This window comes from Neophocaena asiaeorientalis, unplaced genomic scaffold (assembly GCF_003031525.2).
Source record: "Neophocaena asiaeorientalis asiaeorientalis breed wild unplaced genomic scaffold, Neophocaena_asiaeorientalis_V1.1 scaffold603, whole genome shotgun sequence".
NCBI lineage: Eukaryota > Metazoa > Chordata > Mammalia > Artiodactyla > Phocoenidae > Neophocaena > Neophocaena asiaeorientalis.
The window spans coordinates 657,668-682,526 of record NW_020175662.1 but is presented as its reverse complement, the minus strand read 5'-3'; the positions used below and the strand labels follow the sequence as shown (position 1 = coordinate 682,526).

Sequence of the window (24,859 nt, the reverse complement as noted above, 5' to 3'; positions counted from 1 at the left end):
GAAACAAACAACCCAATCCAAAAATGGGCAGAAGACCTAAATAGACATTTCTCCAAAGAAGACATACAGATGGCCAAGAAGCACATGAAAAGCTGCTCAACATCACTAATTATTAGAGAAATGCAAATCAAAACTACAATGAGGTATCACCTCACACCAGTTAGAATGGGCATCATCAGAAAATCTACAAACAACAAATGCTGGAGAGGGTGTGGAGAGAAGGGAACCCTCTTGGTCTGTTGGTGGGAATGCAAATTGATACAGCCACTATGGAGAACAGTATGGAGGTTCCTTAAAAAACTGAAAATAGAATTACCATATGACCCAGCAATCCCACTACTGGGCATATACCGACAGAAAACCATAATTCAAAAAGACACATGCACCCCAATGTTCATTGAAGCACTATTTACAATAGCCAGGTCATGGAAGCAACCTAAATGCCCATCAACAGACGAATGGATAAAGAAGATGTGGTACATATGTACAATGGACAGACAAATGGATAAAGAAGATATGGAACATATACACAATGGAATATTACTTAGTCATAATAAGGAACGAAACTGGGTCATTTGTAGAGATGTGGATGGACCTAGAGACTGTCATACAGAGTGAAGTAAGTCAGAAAGAGAAAAACAAATATTGAATATTAACATATATATGTGAAATCTAGAAAAACGGTACAGATGAACTGGTTTGCAAGGCAGAAGTGAGACACAAACATAAAGAATAAACGTATGGACACCAAGGGGGGAAAGCTGAGGGGGCGTGCAGGGGGTGGGATGAATTAGGAGATTGGGATTGAAATAAATACAGTAATATGTATAAAATACATAACTAATAAGGACCTGCTGTATAAAAATATAAATAAATAAAATTAAATTTTAAAAAGATAACATATACTACTTATAATATAAATGAATTTTCTTTTTTTACCATCTCTGATTTTTTCTTTCCAGGTTATCGTTCAGGGCTTTTATTTGTTTCCGATATACTTCCTTTGTTGTTCTAAAAACAAGAAAAATATATTGGATTTTGCATTTGTGGGAGCTGTTAAAATGTATAGTAGACTGTATGTATAATTCACATGCCCAATAAGGCTACCATCTAATTGGGAGACAAAACAAACCTTGTGAAACAACAGATTTTATTGGCAGACTAATGGAAAGACAATTACAATTTTTGCAAGTGTAAACTGATTTTGCAAGTATTGAAGCCAAGGATAGGGAAGAACGGATTTTGGCGAGGCAGTTGAGGAAAGGTTATTAGAGGATAATGTTTAATAGAGGGAGGAACATGGATTGCCAGAATGGAGGTGCAATCTCACCAAGGAAAGGACATCATCATATGCAAAGAAACAGAGGAAAGGAGCAGCAAATCAGGACTCTTGTGACTAAGGCAAACTTGCTGCATACAGAGGACATGAAGGGAAATAACACTGTGACATAGGAAGGGTTAAGGTCAACAAATTGGTGAGGAACTCTGGGTGCTAGACTGAGTTCTGATTTGCTGCCATGTATAATTTAGAAAGCCAATAAATATTCTTGAATTAGGGATAAGTGGTAACTAAGGATGGAAGATTTGCTTGTGAATCTGGGATGGAGGGGAATGTGAAGGCTGTAACGGAGGTATTAAACACAGCTTATGTACAACTCAGTGCCTGTCTCTCCTTTCAGTGAAAGATTCGATGGTGATGACTTTTCTGGACTGTAAAAGAGAGAGAGTCAATTATGAACCTCCTTTTCTATAGTATATTAGAAATTGGCATAGATTTGTTGCTACCATTTATTAAAAAGATAAATGTAGAGGAATGAAGATTAAAATTTTCAAAGGCAACAAACATACTGATGAAGCTCATTGAGTCTGATAAGTCCTTCTTCCATATTTTTGATGTCTACTTTTCTTTTTGATAGGACGTTTTCTTTCTGAGATATAAATGCCAGTTGTTTCTGATTTCTACCATGAAAAAACAGAGTAATCATATATTTAAGGTTGAAATAATCATTTTTAACTCCTCAGCATAAGAAAATATGCAACCACAAACAAGAATTTATAAAGTAGTTTGGAAAGTTTAGTTCATGAACTGTTTATCAAATAAATTAGTAAAAATAGAAACAAAGTCTTTTTGCTAGTGGTGGCTAAATTTATGAAAACCTCTAAGCCATGAAAGGAACATTAACTGCAATAGTAACCATAAAAGTACAAGAACAATTCTATAGTATTTTATCATGCTGAGTGGGTGTGTCTCTTTTAATGAATTTATCAGTTCTGTTATGTTATTTTGTAAAAGGTGAAGGAATCAATCAGACCGACTTTGGATAGTGGTCTACCTCTTCCTAGTAGTGTGACCTTGAAAAGAGACTTCACCTGTGGATAAGCCTCAGTTTCCCCATCCATAAAGTGGGGATCACAATACCTATCTCACTGGTTTTAAGGATTAAACGAGATGTGAAGTGACAACGCCAGTGGGTGGCACTCACGAGGCATTTGGTAAAGAGTGGTTATTTTTCATCTCTAACTTACAGAGAGAATAATGGGAAGTTTATGATTTTGTTCAAATCTCTAGACATTGATAGGAATGTGCCTGTAACAGGAAGTACTTTATCTAAGTGTCTCATCTTCTTCAAAACTGCTACGGACTGAATTGTGTCCCCCCACAAATTCATATGCTGAAGCCCTAGGCCCCAGTGAGATAGTATTTGAAGATGGGGCCTTTGGGAGGTGATTAGATTTATATGAGGTCATGAGGATGGAGTCCTCATGGTGAGATTAGTGCCCTCATAAGCAGAGACACCAGACAGCTCTCTCTCTCTCGCTCTCTCTCTCTCTCTCTCTCTTTCCCTTCTGTGAGGACATAGCAAGAAGGTGGTTGGCCATCTGCAAGTCAGGAAGAGAGCTCTCACCAGAACCTGACCATGCTGGCACCTTGATCTCAGGTGTCCAGCCTCCAGACCTATGAGAAATCAATTTCTCTTGTTTAAGCCTCCTGGTCTATGGTAATTTGTTATGGTAGCCCAAGCTGAAGAAGACAAAAACCAACAACAGTAGTAAATGTTTTATTGTTACAATTATTTGTCATCAGCACATTTTGTGATTCAAACTGATAACTTAGTATGGATCTGAGGAAAGTTTTTGCCTGAAGAATACTATTAGTAGGCTATTCAACTGGATGATACAAAATGATTGCAATAACTCTCTGCATCCTAAATGCTGCAACAGTGACCATAAATTCAGCTTCACATAAGTGGGCCTGGACACCATAATTACACTTCCATGTGATTTAACTTTGAGCGTAGTAATGTATTACTACTTACATAACTCATACTTGCAAGATGTTATCCTGTAATACTCATTAGGAAAACACTGGTGAAAGCTCACTACCTGCTAAGCAATGGACAAGATCCTGAAGATACAGTGCTGAGTAAGACAGAGCAACTGCTCTGATCTGTTCATAGTTCAGTGGGACAAAGGGATTTGTACCCAGCTGACAACAATGCAGTGACTGATAAAAAGGAATGACCTCAGAGGGACGTTCCAGAAGGATCATTGTGGTGAGAGGGAGGTGGATAAGTTAGGAGTGGTAAAACAGAAAGTGGGAAGAACTTATGAGAGGCAAGCCAAACCAAAGAAGCTAAAAGGGGTGAAAAGAGTGGAGTTGGAGAGGTGGATAGGATATTTTTGAGAAATATTTGGGAGGTGGAATTGACAAGCCTTGGTGCTTGAATGGAGTCCTAGTAAAAGATAGGGGTTTCCTTGAATAATTTCCCAGTCTCTGGGTTAGGGGATTGTGTCAATGACAAAACCTTTTTCTGAGAAAGGAAATGTAGGTGCAAAGCCAGTTTCTGATGAAGGTAGATCTCACAGTTTCTCTAGGCAGTCTCATGGGGTAAAAGCATGATTATTCTTTCAAGAATCTGATTTAGAAGTAAAAATAATAGATTTGGCATTTATGGATTTGACCTGACCCATATGAGGAAAGCATTATTCAGTATATATAGAGGCACATTAGGAGTGTATTTACAATTGGGTAAAGAACACTTCATTGTTATCAATAGATTTTAAACTAGGATAAGCTTAAGTGGAGAAGTAAACTAAACTAAAGCATGTTGAGTCATGTATGGATTATGGATAGAAACATACTCAGAATAAATTATCTGTTTCTGCATACAAACTTTATCCTCCTCATTTAGGACAATCTTATATTGTCTCGAAACAGTATGCAGTTTCTCTTGTAGATCTTTGTTCTCGAAATGACATTTGTGTAGCTTTTCAGCCATCTAGAAAAAAAAGAAATTGAAGTAGAGGATTTGTTTCACGGCTCTTTTGGTGGGCAACTCTCTAGAGCACTGGGTATATTATTTAACATACAATTACTATGCCTTAAATGTTGAGTGATCTAATTCTATATCAAATATGTAACTGTACATTTTGGGGCCTCTTCTATAAATTATGACAAATGTGTAGAAAGGTAGTAAACACTGATGCCATAAAGTAAAGTAATAAATCATAGTAAAGTAGTAAACCATAAAGTAATAATTTATATTAAAATAAGAATTGGGATTAATAAACTGGGATCATTCAACAAGATCTGTGTGTCCTTTTCCCAGAAGATAAACTACACCAGGGAAAAGAAAATGTAACATCCATAGGAACTCTTGATCAAAACCTCTTTGACTGGATATCATGTTTAACTTTTGTTAAATATTTCTATTCAAGGACAAAAGATAGTACCCATTAGTGCTCTGAATGAGGTGAGAACTTTGTGCTTGGATGTCTCTACTGAATTGCTTCAAATGAGGTAAGAAAATTAGGTTAGGTAGGAATGGTGGGCTAAGGATCACTAAAATAGATGGATGAAAAGAGTTCTTAAAAGTGTTGCAGAGGGGCTTCCCTGGTGGTGCAATGGTTAAGAATCCGCCTGCCAATGCAGGGAACATGGGTTTGAGCCCTGGTCCGGGAAGATCCCACACGCCGCAGAGCAACCAAGCCCTTGCGCCACAACTACTGAGCCTGCACTCTAGAGCCCACGAGCCACAACCACTGAGCCCACCTTCCACAACTACTGAAGCCTGTGTGCCTAAAGCCCGTGCTCCGCAACAAGAGAAGCCACTGCAATGAGAAGCCTGCACACCACAATGAAGAGTAGCCCCCACTCGCCACAACTAGAGAAAGCCCGCGCATAGCAACAAAGACCCAACGTAGCCAAAAATAAATAAATAAAATAAATAAATTTATTTTTAAAAAAGTGTTGCAGAACTAACAAGATAATGAGGAATTAGTAAGCCTAATTCTACAAGAAAGCAAGAATCCAGACTGGTAAACCTAGCACTGAAAACTCCTTTTACTCTGAGGACATTTACTGATATAGAAGAAGCCACTTGGAATCTGAGATTTGGTTCTCTTACATGACAAGGGGGACAAAAGTCAACACTTAGAGCTTATCCAGCCTTATAAACCTCCTGCCACATTAGTCTGGGATTCCAGAGAGCTTCACCCTCTGAAGTAGAGTGAATTAGAAGCTAACAAGCTATGGTCCAGCCTGACTTAGATCACCAAGGAACCTAAAGGTGGATTAAGGAGGTTTGGGACTGTTAACATCCCAGGTATCTGACAGAAGTGAATGAATCTGTTCCTGAGAAATACACTGTCATCCTAGACCTCAAATTGTTTCTACAAACACCTTTTTTGAAGTACAATGTCCAGTGTACAGTTTTCCAACAGAAGGAAGCAAGACAGCATGAACAAAAATTGGCAGAAACAATAGATGACAGAACCAGTCCTACAAAAATACCAGGTATTGGAAATAGACACTGAAATATAAAAATACTGTATTTATTTTGATCAAAGAATACTAGACATGCTTGAAAAATATGGCAAGGAATTGGAAAAAATAAAGAGCAACAAAGCAGATTTGAAAATTACCAGTTGAAAAATACAACAACCAAAATTAAGAATTGAAATAAGACCATTCTGCCCAGAATGCAGCAGGGGTAGACAAAAAGTAGAAAATAGAGAAGAGCGAGTAAGATACAGACAGGATATTTTATTAGTACACATAAGTGTGTTCATATAAGTGGAGTCTCAGAAAAACAGGAAAAAGCATGGGACAAAAGAAATATGTGAACAGATAATGGCTAAGAATTTTGCAGAACTTACAAAATACAGCAACTCACAGATTTAAGATGCCCAATAAATCCCAAGCAGGATAAATAAAAAGAAAAACTTGGACATATCATAGTGAAATTGAATAACTAGGTCAAAGGGAACAAAAAAGACCTAAGACAAATGAAAGACATGCTGTGTTCATGGATTGGAAACTTCAATATTGTTAAAACATAAAATCCTCCCCAAATTGATCTATAGATTTAATTCAACCCCAATCAAAATCCAAACAGGCTTTTGGGCAGGACTTGACAGACTGAAATTCAAAGGGCCAAGAATATTGGAAGCAATCTTGTAGAAGAACAAAGTTAAAGGATTTTTACTACTAACTATAAAGGCTTATTTTAAAGCTACTAATTAAGAGTGCATGGTTTTAATGTGAGAAGAGATTAAGTCCAAATGAATAAAATAGATGCTACAGATTCACACATATATTTATAATATATTTATGATCCACAGTTGATTTATGACAAAAGTGCCACTGAAATATAGTGGAGGAAAGTACTATCTTTTCATTTAACAGTGCTAGTTAATTGGACAACCTTATGTGAAAGTATGACTCTGGACTACCATTTCACAGAACACACACACACACACACACACACACACACACACACACACATTCCAGACAGCTCGCAGTACTTAACGTGAAAAAGCAAACACTAAAGCTTCTACAAGATCACGTAGGAGAATATCCTCAAGACATAGGACATGAAAAGCATAAGCCAAAAAGGAAAAGATTGGTAAACTATACTTCATTAAAATTAATAAACTACATTTATCAAAAGATAGATATGTACATGAAGACTGTACACTTACAGTAAATATTCTGTTCTGTACATGTGTAATATTTCATAATAAAAGTTAAAGTTAGAATAGAATTTTGTGTCATTGTTGAACTTGCCTCCTATAACTCATGAGAATTAAGACTGGATGTCAGGAAGAGTTCAGTTTTTATCCAACACTTATTTGTGGTATTTTTGACGATAGCCATTCTGACAGGTGTGAGGTGATATCTCATTGTGGATTTGATTTGCATTTCCTTGATGATTGGTGATGCTGAGAATCTTTTCATGTGCTTGTTTGCCATCTGTATGTCTTTGGAAATATGTGTATTCAGATCCTCTGCTCATTGTTTAATCAGGTTGTTTTTTAGATGTTGAGTTGTATGAGTTCTTTGCATATTTTGAATATTAACCCCATGTCAGATATATTGTTTGCCAATATTTTCTCCCATTCAGTAGGCTGTCTTTTCGTTTTGTTAATACTTTTCTTTGCTGTGCAAAAGCCTTTTAGTTTGATGTAGTCCCATTTGTTTATTTTTGCTTTTGTTTCTATTGCCTGAGGAGACATACCCAATAAAAATCACTAAGACTGTTGTCAAAGAGTGTACTGCCTATGTTTTCTTCTATGAGTTTTATGATTTCAGGTTTTACATCTAAGTCTTTAACCCATTTTGAGTTGATTTTTGTATATGATGTGAGGAAGTAGTCCAATCTGATTCTTTTGCATGTAGCTATGCAGTTTTCCCAACATTATTTATTAGAAAGGCTATCTTTTCCCCATTGTATATTCTTGCCTTCTTTGTCATAGATTAATAAACTATATATGCAGATTTAGTTCTGTGCTCTCTATTCTGTTCCATGATCTATGTGTCTGTTTCTGTGCCAGTACCATACCATTTTCATTACTGTAGCTTTGTAGTATAGTTTGAAATCAGAAAGTGTAATACCTCCAGCTTTGTTCTTCTTCCTCAAGATTGTTTTGGCTATTCAGGGTATTTTGTGTTTTGGTAAAAATTTTAGAATTATTTGTTCTAATTTTGTGAAAAATGTCACTGGAATTTTAATAGGGATTGGATTGAATCTGTAGATTGTCTTGGGGAATATGGTTATTTTAACAATTTTAATTCTCCCAATGGTAAAATATATATCTTTCCATTTGTGTCATATTCAATTTTTTCATTACTGTCTTATAGTTTTCCAAGTACAGGTCTTTTACCTCCTTAGATTTATTCTTAGATATTTTATTCTTTTGAATCAATTATAAATGGAATTGTTTCCTTAATTCCTCTTTCTGATAGTTTGTCATTAGTGTATAGAAATGCAACAGATTTCTGTATATTAATTTTGTATCCTGCAACTTTAATGAATTCACTGATGACCTCTAGTGGTTTTTTGTTTTGGTGGTGGCTTTGGGATTTTCTATGTATAGTATCATGTCATCTGTAAACACTGACAGTTTTACTTCTTCCTTTTCCACTTGGATTCTTTTTCTTGTCTGAAAAAGACTGTGGCTAGGATTTCTAATACTATGTTGAATAAAAGGGGTGACAGTGGGCAGCCTTATCTTGTTCTTGATTGTAGAAGAAATACTTTCAACTTTTGACCTTTGAGTATGATTTTAGCTATAAGCTTGTTGTATATGGCCTCTATTATGTTGAGGTATGTTCCCTCTACACCCACTTTATTGAGTTTTTTTTCATAAATGGGTGCTGAATTTTGTCAAAAGCTTTTTCTGATCTATCAAAATAATCATATTTTTAAAAATTTTTATTTATTTATTGTTTATTTATTTATTTTTGGCTGCACTGGGTCTTTGTTGCTGTGTGTGGGCTCTCTCTAGTTGTGGTGAGCGGGGGCTACTCTTCATTGCAGTGCACAGGCTTCTCATTGCACTGGCTTCTCTTGTTGTGGAGCACAGGCTCTAGGCGCTCAGGCTTCAGTAGTTGTGGCACATGGCCTCAGTAGTTGTGGCTCGCAGGCTCTAGAGCACAGGCTCAGTAATTGTGGCACATTGGCTTAGTTGCTCTGTGGCATGTGGGATTTTCCCAGACCAGGCCTTGCACCCATGTCCCCTGCACTGGCAGGCGGATTCTTAACCACTGCACCACCCGGGAAGTCCCAATCATATGATTTTTATTTTCAATTTATTAAAGTGGTATATCACATTGATTGATTTGCAGATACTGAACTATCCTTGCATCCCTGGGATAAATCTTGCTTGAGCATAGTATATGATCCTGTTAATGTATTATTGAATTCAGTGTGCTAATATATATATATATATATTTTTGCAGTATGTGGGCCTCTCACTGTGGTGGCCTCTCCCGTTACGAAGCACAGGCTCCAGATGTGCAGGCTCAGTGGCCATGGCGCATGTGCCCAGCTGCTCCGCGGCACGTTGGATCCTCCCGGACCAGGGCATGAACCCCTGCCCCCTGCATCGGCAGGCAGACTCTCAACCACTCTGTCACCAGGGAAGCCCCAGTGTGTTAATATTTGTTGAGGATTTTTGCAACTATGCTCATCAGTAATTTTGGCCTGTAATATTCTCTTTTTTGTGGTGTCTTTGTCCGGTTTTGGTATCAGGGTGATGCTGGACTCATAAAACGGGTTCTTAAATTTTGGGGGAAGAGTTTAAGAAGGATAAGCATTAACTCTTCTTTAAATGTTTGGTAGAATTTACCTGTGAACCTGTCCAATCCTGGACTTTCTTCATTGAAAGTTTTTTTTTTTCTGATTCATTTTCATTACTGGTAATTGGTCTGTTCATATTTTATATTTCTTCCTGATTCAGTCTTGGGAAATTGTACATTTCTAGGAATTTATTCACTTCTAGGTTTTCCATTTTATTGACATATTATTGTTTGTAGTAATCTCTTATGATCCTTTGTATTCCTGTGGTGTAGGTTGGAACTTCACTTGTGATTTTATTGATTTGGGCCCTCTCTCTTTTCTTCTTGATTAGTCTAAATAAAAGTTTATCAATTTTGCTTATCTTTTCAAAGAACAATCTCTTAGTTTCATTGATCTTTTCTATTGTTTTATTTTTAAGTCTCTATTTCATTTATTTCTGCTCTGGTCCTTATTATTTTTTTCCTCTTACTTTGTTTTGTTTGTTCTTATTTTTCTAGTTCCTTTAGATGTAAGGTTAGGTTGTTTGTTTGAGATCTTCCTTCTTTCTGAAGTAGGCCTGTATCACTATAAACTTCCCTCTTAGAACTGTTTTTGCTGTGTCCCATATATTTTGAATCATTGTGTTTCCATTTTCATTTGTCTCCAGGTATTTTTAAATTTCCTCTCTGATTTCTTCAGTGACCCATTGGTTGTTTAGTAGCATATTGTTTAGCTTCCATGTGTTTGTGTTTTTTGCAGGGTTTTGTTTTGGTTTGGTTTCGGTAGTTGATTTCTAGTCTTATACACTGTGGTCAGAAAAGATGCTTGATATGATTTCAATTTCTTAAACTTGTAGACTCTTGTTTGTGTCCTAGCATATGATCTACCTTAGAGAATGTTCCATGTGCACTTGAAAATAATGTGTATTCTGCTGCTTTCGGAAGGAACGTTCTCTCTATATATATCTGTTGATTCCATTGGTCTAATGTGTCACTTAAAGCCATTGTTTCCTTATTGATATTCTGTCTGGATGATCTGTCCATTGATGTGAGGTGTTAAAATCCCCTATTATTATGTTACCGTCAATTTCACCCTTTATATTTGTTAATATTTGCTTTATGTATTTAGGTGCTTCTATGTTGGGTGCATATACGTTTAAAATTGTTATTTCTTGTTGGATTGATCCATTTCTCAGTCTATAATATCCTTCTTTGTCTCTCGTTACAGTCTTTGCTCTAAAGTCTATTTGTCTGATATAAGCATTGCTATCCCAGCTTTCTTTTTGTTTCCATTTGCACTGAACACCTGTTTCATGCCCTTTCAGTCTGTGTGTGTCTTAGATCTGAAGCTAGTCCCTTATAGACAGCAAATATAGAGAGTTTTTCTTTTTTTAAATCTGTCAGCCACTCTATGTCTTTTGATTGGAGTATTTAGTCCATTTACATTTAAAGCAATTATTAATAGATATGTACTTATTAACATTTTGTTGGCTGTTTTCTGGTTGTTTTGGTAGTTTTTTTGTTCATTTCTTCTTCTTTTATTCTCTTCCTTTGTGATTTGATTACTATCTTTACTGTTATGTTTGGATTCATTTCTCTCTTATTTGTGTGCATCTATTATAAATTTTTGGTCTGTAGTTACCATGAAGTATATATATAACAACTTTTATATATATGTGATTAAGTTGGTTATCTTAAGTTTGAACACATTCTAACAACCCTGCATTTTTATGCACCCCCACCACATTTAATGTTTTTGATATCACATTGTCCATCTTTTTGTTTTTTGTATCCCTTAACTACTTATTGTGGATATAGATGATTTTACTACTTTTGTCTTTTGACATTCCCACTAGCTTTTATAAGTGGTTGACCTTTACTCTATGTTTGCCTTTACCAATGAGATTTTTCCTTTCATAATTTTCATATTTCTAGTTGTGGTCTTTTCTTTTCCATTTAGAGAAGTCCCTTTTATGTTTCTTGTAAAGTAGGTTTAGTACTACTGAATTCTTTTAGCTTTTGCTTGTCTGTAAAACTCTTTATCTCTCATTGATATCTGAATGATAGCCTTGCCAGGTAGAGTATTGGTTGTAGGTTTTTTTCTTTTCATCACTTTAAATATATCATGCCACTTTTTTCTGACCTAAAAAGTTTCTGCTAAAAAGTCAGCTGATAGTTTTATTGGAGTTCCCTTGTACACAGCCAGTCACCTTTCCTTTGCTGCTTTTAAGATTCTTTATCTTTAATTTTTTCCATTTTAATTACAATGTGTCTTGGTGTGGTCCTCTTTGGGTTCATCTTGTTTGGGAATCTCTATGCTTCTTGGACTTAGATATCTGTTTTCTTTCTCAGGTTAGGGAAGTTTTCAGCTACTATTTCTTCAATTATGTTCTCTGCCCCTTTCTCTCTCTCTTCTTTCTGGGACCCCTATAATGTGAATATTAATACACTGATGTTGTCCCAGAGGTCTCTTAAACTATCCTCATTTTTTAAAAATTCTTTTTTCTGCTCAGCTTAGGTGATTTTCACTATTCTCTTCCAGTTTTCTGATCAAATCTTTAAATCAATTACTGTGAATGATCATGATTATTATTAGTTAATGAAAATGCTACTTTTGGAAAATTTCACATTTTTCACATATACTTAAAATGTTAACTAAAAATTAATTATAATCTTAAAGCCATCATTTCTGTCTTCCTACCTGTTTTATCTTCAGCAATAATTCATTTTTTTCAAAATTAGATGCATCATCCAGTTTTTCCTTGTTATTCCTAAAGAAAAGCCTATGAACAAAGGAAGCCAAATAAATTCCTATTAGGACATGTTTTCCAGCAAAGCCACATTTACTTATGACATCAGAAACTTCCAGTCTCCATCTCCCTATACAATATATTTATTTACAATTCATTAAAATAAACAAAATTTTTACTCTTTTGGATTGATGGATTAATATTTCATTTATTTATATATTAATGTAAGAAGCAATTTTTGAACACCTACACTCTGGGAGATACAGCACAAAGTCTCTACCCTCATGGAAATTACACTCTAGTGGAGTAGACAGAATATAAGAAAGTTATCAAAAAATATACATATATTTCAGATAGTGTTAAATGCTCCAAAGATCACAAAGTAGGGTAAAGGATAGGGAAATCCTGAGAGTGAGGATGGTACTATAGACAGGTGATTAGGGAACACCTCTTGGGATAACTTGTGAAAGACCTGATGGATGAGAAGGAGCCAGATATTTGAAGATCTTAAGGAACAGCTTTTCATATAGAAGGAACAGTAGGTGATAATATCCTGAGATAGGAACAAGCTTGGTGTATTGAATATTTGATGAAGACAGGAGTGTGAAAAGACTGGAGAGTTAGACACAGCCCAGATCATATAGGGTCTTGAGGACAAGGCAGAAGTTCAGATTTTATTTTGAAGGGAACCAGGGGAGGATTTTTTAAGGAAAGGAGTGACATGAACTGATTCACATCTTGTAAAAATGACTCTGGCTACTTAGTAGAGAAAGACAATAGTATAGGAAGATAGACTATGTAGAAGTCTATGGCAGTGGTCCAGAAGAGATAATGGTGGCTCAGATTAAGGTTGTAGTGGTGAAGCTGGTGAGAAACAGCTGGACTCAGGATATATTTTAAAGATGAAGGCAACAAGGCATGCTTTGGATTTGGCTGGAGTTAGAGTTGGGTTAGGGTTAGGTTAGTTGGTTAGCTGGGTTAGGGTTAGGTAGTAAGGAAAACAGGAATGGTGGATGACTCCTAGTTTTTTGGCTGGAGTAACTAGGTAAATAGTGATATGGAAGACTAAAGAAAGAGCTATTTCAAGGAGATGGGAAATTAAGAATTCTGTTTAGGACATGTATATTTGAGATATCCTCCAAGTGGAAAGGTCAAATAAGCTGTAGACTATATGCAGTTAGAGGTCAGGGCTGGATATATAGATATGGAAGTCACTGGGGTACAGAAAGTATGAGACTGAATGAAATCACATATGGAGAGTATGAGTAGAGAACAGAGAACAGTGAAGGGCTGAGAACTCCAAAATTTAGAGACAAAAAGAAGAACTGGAACAAGTAAAGGGTCCTGAGAAGAAGCAGTGTAGTAAATGAAATAAGAGAATGTGATGTTTGGGAAGCCAAGTGAAGAAAGTATATCAAGAAGATGGAAGTGAACATCTGTGTCAAATTCTATAAAGAATTTAAAAACTTTGAGGAATAGATCAAATTACTAAAATTTGGCAGGATGAAAATCTTTGGTAACCTTGACAATTTTGAAACCATGTCAGTCCTTTTTAAAAAGCATCTATAATTTTTATAGCCTCTTGCACTGTAATGGCAAGTATATACTTTGGGTCACAAATTGGATGTCATTTATATACAATATTTAACTTCCAATTCCCCACTTCCCACGTGTTGATAACCAGCTGAATGACGAAAAAAGTCATAGCAATTTAGAAAGATAGGCACTGATTTGCCTTTATTATGCAAATACATCACGCTGGATATCAATAATAGCAAAGAAGAAGGATTAAACTAGCAATGCCTCCTGTGGATCTGTGAAGAATTTGAGGTACCCTTAACTGTCCACATATAGAATTTAAACTTGGAGTTGAGTAATTTTTGCTTTCCCTCAATATTTTGACCTCAAAATAGATAATGAGCTTGCAAGTTAACGATTTCATGGTGGGTGGGATGGGGGAAATTAAGACTAATAGATTAATAGGAAGATGAGTTATATAAATTATTTAGTTTCTTGTATAATTTATTCTTAAAGAATCTTATAGAATATTATAAAACAACACTGTTTGATTCTTCAAATCCACCAAACAAGAACTGAGCTGCCTCTCCCTACCTCCAAAGATAGAGAAAAGGAACTAAGTGAGAAAATTAAAATACAGAGAATTTTCTTTTAATTTGCCAAGTTATAAAGAAGAAAAAGTAAAGTTTTATTAATAAAAGGGGGGGAAACTTATATCCTCAATCACCAAATTAATCAAAAGAACTTTTCCTCAGTGAGATTCCACATGAAAACCCTTGAAAGGCTGGGACTGAAAAAAAAAAAGATGAGCCATTCAAAATGAAAGATCAATGAATCCCCATTTTTATCTTGAACATACATTTAAAACCAGTTAGCTAACATGAAGTCTGCTTATAAATAAAACTTTATCAGTGTTTCAAGGCTTTTAATCATAATTCCTAGAAATAAGAGCTAATCTATATTTTCCACTATGATTCTTTGCCTAGTTTTTAAGAAATAGATATCAACTAAAATTATCGAATCACTTTCAAAGAAAAAGATTTTTTATTCTAATTTTTAATTGTTGTATTACTTGAGCTTTCCAATTTTAAATCTGGTACTGAGTATAAGGATTATTGCATATTTTATGGACTGCTGATGATAGAGCAGAATTGTGCTGTGCAGTTGTTATTTTAGAAGACATAATTTTAATCCCAATACATTCAAATCTATGTAGAAATGAGCCATATTGTAACAGGATCCCACATGTGGAATTACTTGTCTTTTGTGGAATCTGCTCAGACCATAATTTGTCTTTTAAACTGTCAGTAAACCCTGGGGGTAAGCCCAGAAGCCATGTTTATATTAAAAGACCCCACCTTCCTATCCAGAGCTGAGCCAAACAGCTTTTGATTGGAAATCTGGGAATTCTCCTGGGAGAGAATCTGTTGATCAATCTCTAAAGATAGATGGATCTGTGACAGGTAAACTCAGAGGGTTTGGAATGGCCATGCTTAGCCACGGACTCACCAGGAAGAGAACACAGCATGTAGATAAAGAGAGAATCGCAGAAAGAAGCAAACACTAGGCCTTGAGACAGATGGAATATTTCCTCATGTTTCTGGTTTCAGTTCCATGGTAAAAGTTTTTGCCTTGAGGCCTCCCTGTATTTTCTCAATAAGTGCTGCAAGTCCCCCTTGACTAAGAACAACAACTGTAGCAGCATGGTTAGGTGAGTTGTAGCCCTATGGCAGTGCCTTCCTCCAGGCGCATATTTGTAGGGAGTAAGGAACTGAAATAAGGATAGTACACACCCCAAATTCCCTCCCTTTTCCTAAACTAACCACATCATCCTCAATTTTTTTCTCTTGATCATCTGAAAGACTGTTTAATTTCAAAATGAAGAGGTGATTCTATAAAGCTGACAATCACACAACTTTTAGTAAAATAAGAGAATAATTTTCATCTACTATTAAATAATTTTTTTTTTAATGAAAGGAACATAACATCTAGAAGTGCTTCTGTAAAGATAAAGTATTATACTTACATTTTATCCTCCAGGATCTTACAGGATTTCTTCATGTCTTCAACCTGTTGTTCCCAATGTCTTATTGATTCTTGTAGTTGTGATATCTCTAAATTGTGATCACTAAGAACCTGTTGAAAATTCAGTAAAATTGGGGCATTCAATCATCATCAAATGATTCATGACAGAAGTCCAATTCACTAAATATTCATGTATCATCCATTCAACTTTTACGCTGGGGGTGTCCTTTAGTTAAAATAAAAAGCAATCAGGGGCTTCACTGGTGGTGCAGTGGTTGAGAATCTGCCTGCCGATGCAAGGGACATGGGTTCAAGCCCTGGTCTGGGAAGATCCCACGTGCCGCGGAGCGGATGGACCCGTGAGCCACAACTACTGAGCCTGCGCGTCTGGAGCCTGTGTTCCGCAACAAGAGGCCGCGATAGTCAGAGGCCCGCGCACCACGATGAAGAGTGGCCCCCGCTCACCGCAACTGGAGAAAGCCCTCGCACAGAAACGAGGACCCAACGCAGCCAAAAGTAAATTAATTAATTAATTAATTTAAAAAAAAAATATATAAAGCAATCATTAAACTGCTTGTTTCTTTATAAAACAAACTGAGACAGAAATAATCCTGAATTCATCAGAAAAGAAAATTTGGGAGGGAGAGAAACCAATTATAGCAATGTGAAAACTATAAAAACAGTTTTCAAGACATGAATTCATCTTAACTACCATTTAAAAAAATTAAATATACATTTTCATAATTCTTTTCAAAATGTTATTCCAGGATACTAGAATGAGTATTATAAAAAGAAAAGTCAAAACAAATTGGGTCTTCTGCCTTAGTTGATAGCTATGTCCATGTTGCAAAGATTTTTTTCTTAATATTTAATCAGTAATTTAGAAATGGAAAAATTGGGTACTATGAAAAAATGTTAGCATGATTAAAAAGGAAATACGGATGGAGAAAATTCATAGTGAACATATTTTTACAACACAGTTTTGGAATAAAGAAAAGGGAAAGCAAACTTATCAGAGCTTGGGTCTGCATTTCAGCTTGTGAGGGAAAGTGGAGCTGAGAGAAAAGCTGATCAAACAAATTCCTTTGCTCTCTGGCATAGAGCTACCATGGACAGATTATTTAGAGCCACCTAACCCTGCACATCAGTGTGGGGTCAGAAAAACACCTGTTGGGGGTATAGAGGTGCTTTCAGTCATGTCAGGTGAGACAGGTGGGTAAAAGCTCCCCAAACTATTTTTTTTTTCCTCTAAAGCACTCATATGACTGAACTTGTGGGCTATAAGTAGTTCCAGAGTTAACAGGAGTCTGAAATCCTAGATATGCCATCAAAAATTAGCAGAATGTCCAAAGAACTCTGACCAATAATCAGGATTAGTGACTATACACTGAAGGCCCGTCCTGCCTGACATCCATAACCTCTAGCCCTCGATCCTCCCTGCCCTGGACATGTAGGGCACCCTGAGAATCACACATCATTATTCTTTTCTGCCACCATCACACCAGTTTGACCTGACTGCAGAGTTTTCTAAACTAAAAGCACCACATGAAGATGAACCTGAAATTCCCTGTAGTCTCAAGTCCATAGCCAAAATGTTGTTTTCTAATCTCAGGCAATAACAACAACAAACTTTACCAAATACAAAACACTCAGCTAAAAGCCTTATAGGCATGACCTCATTCTATCTCCACAAAAGCCCTTTGAAATAGGCAATATTATTACCACCATATTATAGGTGAGGAAACTTCGGGTTGGTAAAGCCAAGACTTGAACCCAGGTCTCTGTGATACTGAAGTTTGTGCTTTAAACACAATTCTCCACTGGTAGGGTGGGGTGGGGCGCTGGATTGGGGGGAGGTAGAGAATGTCACTGGAGCTGAGTTTACCCCTGCCACCTCAAGCCTTGACTTATTTGTCTTTAGAGATCTTTGAAGAACAGGTTAAGGAACATATACTTCATTTTTCCAAACCAGGTGGTGTGCTTGGCATAATTTATGAGGCCCCAACTGGGAATATGAGCTTAGGCGTGCCGGTAAGATCTGTTTTATACAATCCCTGTGTTCTCCTTTGAGCCTAGCCTGACTCATGCTTCCTTACTATGTTGATATATGAAGAAACAGATAATCACCTTTTTAAACGCACATATCTGGGGGAAGTTTTTGATTTTACTAATGTTTTGTAATTGGATGTCATAATAGATATATTGTAACTATAATGGTCAACATCACACTATAAATAGTATTGATACAATGGAATTAACTGAAGACTGATAAGCAATGCGATGTTTTAGTATTACTGTTGCCCCATATAGTTTTACATGTAATTCTCAACACAAATAGAAGAAATACGCTAGACTCATTAATTCAACTGTGATAGATTAACAGGTGTTTCTGTTTTAATTAACATAGAAGTAGTATTAACATTAACCTCTTCAATTATAGTCACTGCATAAGCTTCAGTTTTCTTATCTTTAAAATGAGGGTAATCCTCACAAAATATTTATCACAATACTGGCTTTCAATCGATGTTGTTAATTTTTAAAAATAGAAGTACACACATCTACACGTGGAACAACTCCTACAGAACACCTTCTGAACGCTGGCAGAAGACCTCAGACCTCCCCAAAGGCAAGAAACCCCCCACGTACCTGGGTAGGGCAAAAGAAAAAAATAAACAGAGACAAAAGGATAGGGACAGGTCCTGCACCAGCGGGAGGGAGCTGTGAGCGGGGCTGGGAGCTGAGGTTCGGGCTTCATTCGGAGCACAGGGAGAGGACTGGGGTTGGCGGCGTGAACACAGCCTGCAGGGGGTTAGTGTGCCACGGCTGGCCAGGAGGGAGTCCGGGGAAAAGTCTGGACCTGCCGAAGAGGCAAGAGACTTTTTCTTCCCTCTATTTCCTGGTGCGCGAGGAGAGGGGATTTAAGGGCACTGCTTAAAGGAGCTCCAGAGACGGGCGGGAGCCGCGGCTAAAAGTGCGGACCCCAGAGACGGGCATGAGACGCTAAGGCCGCTACTGCCGCCACCAAAAAGCCTGTGTGCGAACACAGGTCACTATCCACACCCCGCTTCCGGGGAGCCTGTGCAGCCCGCCACTGCCGGGGTCCCGGGATCCAGGGACAGCTCCCCCGGAAGAACGCACGGCGCGCCTCAGGCTGGTGCAACGTCACTCCGGCCTCTACCGCCACAGGCTCGCCCTGCACTCCGTGACCCTCCCTAACCCCCTTCGGTGCTTTGTGACCGCCTGGAGGGGTGCGATAGGGAGGGTGGGAGGGAGGGAGAAAAAGAAAAAATAAATAAAATTTAAAAAAAATTAGCAACAACAACAACAAAAGAAAAATAGAAGTACAGAGCTCTGAAGTATTTTCTAACTCAAAGAGACAAATAGTCTCCTTTCCATATTAATGTACTCAATATAAATGGAGAGCCTAAATTCTGTTTTATTATCACACATTCAGAATTAAGGAATCTGCCCATGTTTATTCACTTTGTTATGTAAAATAAAGCAATCTCACACAAACATTACATAGGATTCTATATCCATTTGGTCAGTTCTGTATGTATTTTTTAAAAAACATTTTTACAGTATTTTGGCCCATTAAATGCAATGTGTACCTAAGCATTCCAAACTTCCTTTATTCCATCATATTCCTAAAGAAGAAAACACAATTGCCCTGTGACACTTTAAATGTCAGAAAAGATTAACATGCCAAAAACATTCTCCCCCGAATGGCATGAAGATTAATTAATATCAGCTCCTTTTTTAAACCACCTGCTATTAGTTGTATTCAAGGCAGTGTATATTGAGGTGCTTGGGGTCGGGCTTGAAGAAACAGTTCATTCTTTCTTACCACTGTGCTGGTAGTAAGGGTTTCTCTCATTTTTGTCATTTTAAGCCTTAATCTATCCAATTCTTTCTTCTTTTTGTAAGTCTCCTTTCTCTTTAGTTCACAGAGTTTTTTATATTCATCAATCTGTAGTGACAAACATAATAAACAAATCAAGAAGCTTAAGAGGACAACACAGTTTAGGAAATCTTTTTTTAAATTTTGTCAACCTAATTCATATTTAAGTATACCATATTCAATCTAAGTATATTATCAAATTAAAAAAAAAACAGGTTTGCTTAGTTTGAAGCATCAGAGGAAAAATAATAAATCACAAGGATCAAACTGTAATTATAAAATGTTGAACTAGTAAATTTAGAGGAACAATGAAACAATGATCATTAACAGCAAATTATAAAAGCAACTGCCATTGTAAAATTTACTAGTAAAACATCATAGCAATTGTTACCAGATTTACTGTGCGCTAAGCACATCAGAAGAGTCAAAGGAAGGAATTAAGAATTGTTTGGAAATCTAAATTCACGTTATTTCATGAGAAGTAAAACAGACCAAAAACAAAATCACTGAAGATAGGGCAGCTCACAATCCTAAAAAACTTACCATTTTGTCACCCATGCCAGCCCCTGAGAGCTAAAGGATCCTTATCTCCATTTACCTGGGGGCTTGTTTCAAAAGCGCCCAGTGTTTGGTAGAAATGTTTTGCAGCTGTGTCTTAAGAGATATTCAGTGGTCAAATGCCCTGAACTGACTGTGACTTGACCACAGGAGTGCTCTGCCTGTGCAGATGAGGCCTAGAGGTGTCAGAAAGTTACCTTTGCTTCATTACCATGTTAAGATCTCTGCCCAAAGGGGGCATTTATACTCTGCTAGGCACAATTCATGCCCTGTGCAAGGAATCATGGAAGACTGTGCATGCCCTAGCTGCTCTGGCTGCCTCTGTAAATCTCTGCCCCCTTCCTAGAGCCCTGATGACCACCGCCTCCTAATCCTTAAAATTCCCTTATTCCCCTCCCTTCAGGGAGATGGTGCTTTTAGAGCACAAGCTCTCCCTTCTCCACTCCTTGATCAATGACTCGAGTTTCTGATTTTGAACCCAGTTTCGTTTGATTGGCATTTGCAACACTGGGCAAAGGACCCATTGAGGGGGTCACTGACCTGTTGGGGATTGATAAAAGAAATTTTCACATATTGAGATATAGGAACGTGGAGCGGCTAGGCCCATGAGCCATGGCTGCTGAGCCTGCGTGTCCAGAGCCTGTGCTCCGCAACGGGAGAGGCCACAACAGTGAGAGGCCCGTGTACCACAAAAAAAAAAAAAAAAACTATACTGAAAACCATGCTTCTCTGGAGCAGCTTCTCAGAGTAATCTGGGAAGATGGCTTCTGAGCTAGTCCTTAGTTTGGCTCAAATAAAAAACTTTTCTATTCTTGTTACAGATTGATTATTGATTATTTTCACTGACAGGATAAATAACAGTTTTCCTATGATTAAACATATTGTGATTACCTGTCAGATCCTATTGAAATGAGTCACCTTATCAAAATCAGACACATCATGGATTTGTCTGGCAAAATGAATTATGAAGAAAAAGGTAACTGAATAGTAAGGCCAGAGAAAGTATATTTAACACTGTATTAAAGAGTTGTGAAAACATGTTTGTGTGGCTTTCCATCAAAGCCACCAGCCAATTCACCCAAAGTGGTTACTCTGAATGAATGTGATCATTATCAGTTATCTCTGCACTAGGGCACAGGTGCATTAAAATGAAACTTGGTGATAATAAATTTTGTTGAAAATTGAAATTCTGTGCTCATACTTTGGCCTAAGCCTTCTCCCAAGGTCTTGGGTCTTGCAATTATAGAAATAATATTAGCAAAAACTCTTTTGTGTTAGAAGGGAACTTACGCTTTGAAGACTCTGACAGCTGTAAACAGCTTTTCCTTTCTCATTGGAAACAAAGGGAATTAACCGGCTGTTACTATGGCATATGATGTGCATTTAGTGAGCATTGGTGGTTGAGTCCTTAATATCCACTCCCAGTTGGTCTAGCCCACTAGTACACGTTTTCCCTTAGGATCCACTATTGTTCTGGGGTGGGCACTGTCTTAACCTGGCCGGATCAGACATAGCAAGAAACTTATGTCCTTGGTTGGGAAAGGTTTTCTTCTTTCTACTTGAGAAAGGAAACATAGTCCAGTTGTCACTGGCAGCCATCTTGTGATGAAGAGGGAAACCAGCCTTAAGATGAAAGATGGAGGACGGATGAGCGACTGAATTAGCTAGTCCTGCAGTCTGCCCTACCTTGGGAATTCCTACTGTGTAAGATAATAAATGTCCTTACTATTTAAGTCAGTTTGAGTCAGGGCTTCTGCTATTTGCATCTGAAAGTATCCTAACCCTTTTCCAGGGAGATAGACCGGGGTAGGCAAACTACTACCTGTAGGCCAAATCCAGCCTGCACCTGTTTTTGTGAAGCCACGTTCATTTATTTAGGTAGTGCTCTTGGCTTCTCTGTGCTAAAACAGCAGAGTTGAGTAGTTGTGACAGGGACTGTATATGGTCCACAAAGCCCTATTACTCTCTGGCCCCTTTCAGAAAAAGTTTGTGGATCCCTGAGAAACACTATTCACAGAAGGAAGGAGAACCTATCATGTTCTCAAATTCTCAATTTGAAGCCCCTCTGGGCTTCCTTCCTTTTAACATTTATATTAAAGAATAGGAAGGGGTTGGGGAGGGTGGAAACTTCCCTTTAGCTTAAAATGAAGTTAGAAACTCAATCATTCAATATAGTAATATTATAGAGTGCCTACAACATGCGAGAGGCACTGATCCTGATGCTAGAATTTAGCAATGAAAAAAGCCAGACAAAATCCCTGCCTGGTGGAGCCTTCCTTTTGGTGGGGAAAGCTCAGATCCCATGCCACTACTGACCATTGTTTCAGCTCCTGGGGAAGTAAAGAAAAGGGACAAGGCTCTCCCCACTCCTAACCTACACTGCCCTGCACATCGTCCCTCCCCTGTGTCCATGCAGACACATCCCACTTTCTGCCCCTATAACTTCAGTGAACCCCTCCAGTGTGGGGCTTCCAGACTGCTCATAGAGAAAGTCCAGCAGAGGGCTGGAAACAGCGGGTGAAATGAAGTCCTCTCATCATTGTTGTGGGTAGAGAATGAAAACAGGAAAACCCCTTTAGGTCCTTGTTGTCCTGACTCTATTTCATTGCAATAACAAAAAATCCAAGCAAGGTCTAGTCCACCGATAAGAGTCAGGAATTTCAGTTGACTCCACTACTGCAATGCAGGCTAATGGCTGCCTTCATCCCTGGAAAAGGTCCAGGGAACTCAGCTTTTACAAATTCTGTTTAGTGGCTGCAGACTGCCCAAGGGACTCTTTGCCAGCGACTTCACAAAGTGACTGTTCTGAGGATGACTAGGGCTGAACTGTCTATACTTAAGAAAAATAATCCATGGTTTTAGTGTAAAACTGTTTCTGAAGACAGGGGCACTTTAAAGGATAGAGACTCTCAGACATGACTGGAACTTATGAATAGTCTTATCATGAAACCAATCATCCCAAGAACCAAATTGAGACGAAGGGAGAGGGCAGGGCAAAACCATTAAAAGAATGAGGAAGGGGACAAAGCCATTGGAGAAAAACAGGATACTCTAAAAACTGGTTAGGGGCTTCCCCTGCCAACGCAGGGGACACCGGTTCGAGCCCTGGTCTGGGAAGATCCCACGTGCCGCGGAGCAACTAAATCCGTGCACCACAACTACTGAGCCCACATGCCACAACTACTGAAACCCGAGCCCTTAGAGCCTGTGCTCCACAACAAGAGAAACCACGGCAATGAGAAGCACACGCACTGCAATGAAGAGTAGCCCCTGCTCACCACAACTAGAGAAAGCCCCGAGCGTAGCAACAAAGACCCAATGCAGCCAAAAAAAAAAAACAAAAACAAAAAAAACTTGTTAGAATCAATAGGCCCAGGATGGTGGAAGACTTCCAGTAGACCTTAAGCCTCATTATACACTCATTGTAATACATTAGCATATGCTAAATGACATACCCACAGGCACCGTGACAGTTCCCAGGCTGACCATAAAAGACCAGAAAGAGGGAAGTGGCCCAATTCCTGGAAATCCTCACCCCCTTCCCCAAAATATTGCAATAGAATATTCCTCCCACTTGTTATCGTATAAAATTACGCAGCCCATAAAAACTAACCACCCGCACACCCTGAGGCCACTCTAGCTTTCTGAGACAGGTCGGCATTCTGCCTAAGGAATGTGTATCTCGCTAAATAAACTTGCTTTCCCTTTACTTTGTCTCACTCTTGAATTCTTTTCTTTGCGAAGCCAAGCACCCTCACTTGGCAGTCTGTCCCAGGGGCCTGCACTTCCCAGGGAGTGATATTTCTCTCTCTTGCATCAAAATGTTGATCACTGCCAGATTGTATTCTACTAAATTTTAATTAAGACTCAAGAAGCGCAATTTAATAAATGTTCTTTTCTTTCTTTCTTTCTACATATATATATCTTTATGCATATTTAATATAGCAGGGTTGCAAGCCCAGGTCCAATTTCCTGCATTATAGTTATGCCAGTTCCCATGATGCAGAGGGCAGCACCAGGAGCTCAACAGCAATTTCCATCCTGGGCTAGGCCCTCACTGCATGGAGGAAAAGAAAGCTGCTGCTAGGAACACCTAGCACGGAGATAGCCCTGCTTCCCCTGGGGCAACCGGAAGCAGAACAAAGAGGAATCAATCAGAAGCCATTCTGAGGGTGAATTATTTAGAATTCAGGATGTAGTAGCTATCTCCACTGACCCTCACAAAATTGCTGGTCTCAAAATACCCTTCTCTGTTGGGGCTGTGGACAAAAAAATGTGGCCTGCCATTTCAGTAAACAACGAATGTTACTCACCATCAAGCCATCAGCCACTGTGCAGCCTCAGCCTGATGGTGTGCCCTGAGGGGCTTCAGGATGGAGAAAAACAGGATACTGACCTAGGTAGTTAAGATGCTATCAAAGGAATGATTTCAATGAGCCCAGACGCTTGCATCTTCCCATACACAGAAAAGCACTAAAATCATTACCTTGAGATGCCTGTCTTTTTGTGATTAGCAATAATCTTTTGATGTTGGACTATTTTTTC

The 24,859-nt window shown here is 38.1% G+C and overlaps 1 protein-coding gene across 1 annotated transcript in view; it reads right to left on the bottom strand.

Moving 5' to 3' along the window:
* Nucleotides 1-24,859, bottom strand: part of CCDC175 (coiled-coil domain containing 175) — a 65,781-nt gene that overhangs the window by 28,769 nt on the left and 12,153 nt on the right. The window contains exons 6-11 of the mRNA XM_024731499.1: nucleotides 19,703-19,825; nucleotides 15,857-15,966; nucleotides 12,264-12,345; nucleotides 4,144-4,280; nucleotides 1,849-1,959; nucleotides 940-1,011 (exon numbers count right to left, since the gene is read on the bottom strand). Coding sequence (XP_024587267.1) covers nucleotides 940-1,011; nucleotides 1,849-1,959; nucleotides 4,144-4,280; nucleotides 12,264-12,345; nucleotides 15,857-15,966; nucleotides 19,703-19,825 — 635 coding nt within the window. The remainder of the gene's footprint in view (nucleotides 1-939; nucleotides 1,012-1,848; nucleotides 1,960-4,143; nucleotides 4,281-12,263; nucleotides 12,346-15,856; nucleotides 15,967-19,702; nucleotides 19,826-24,859) is intronic.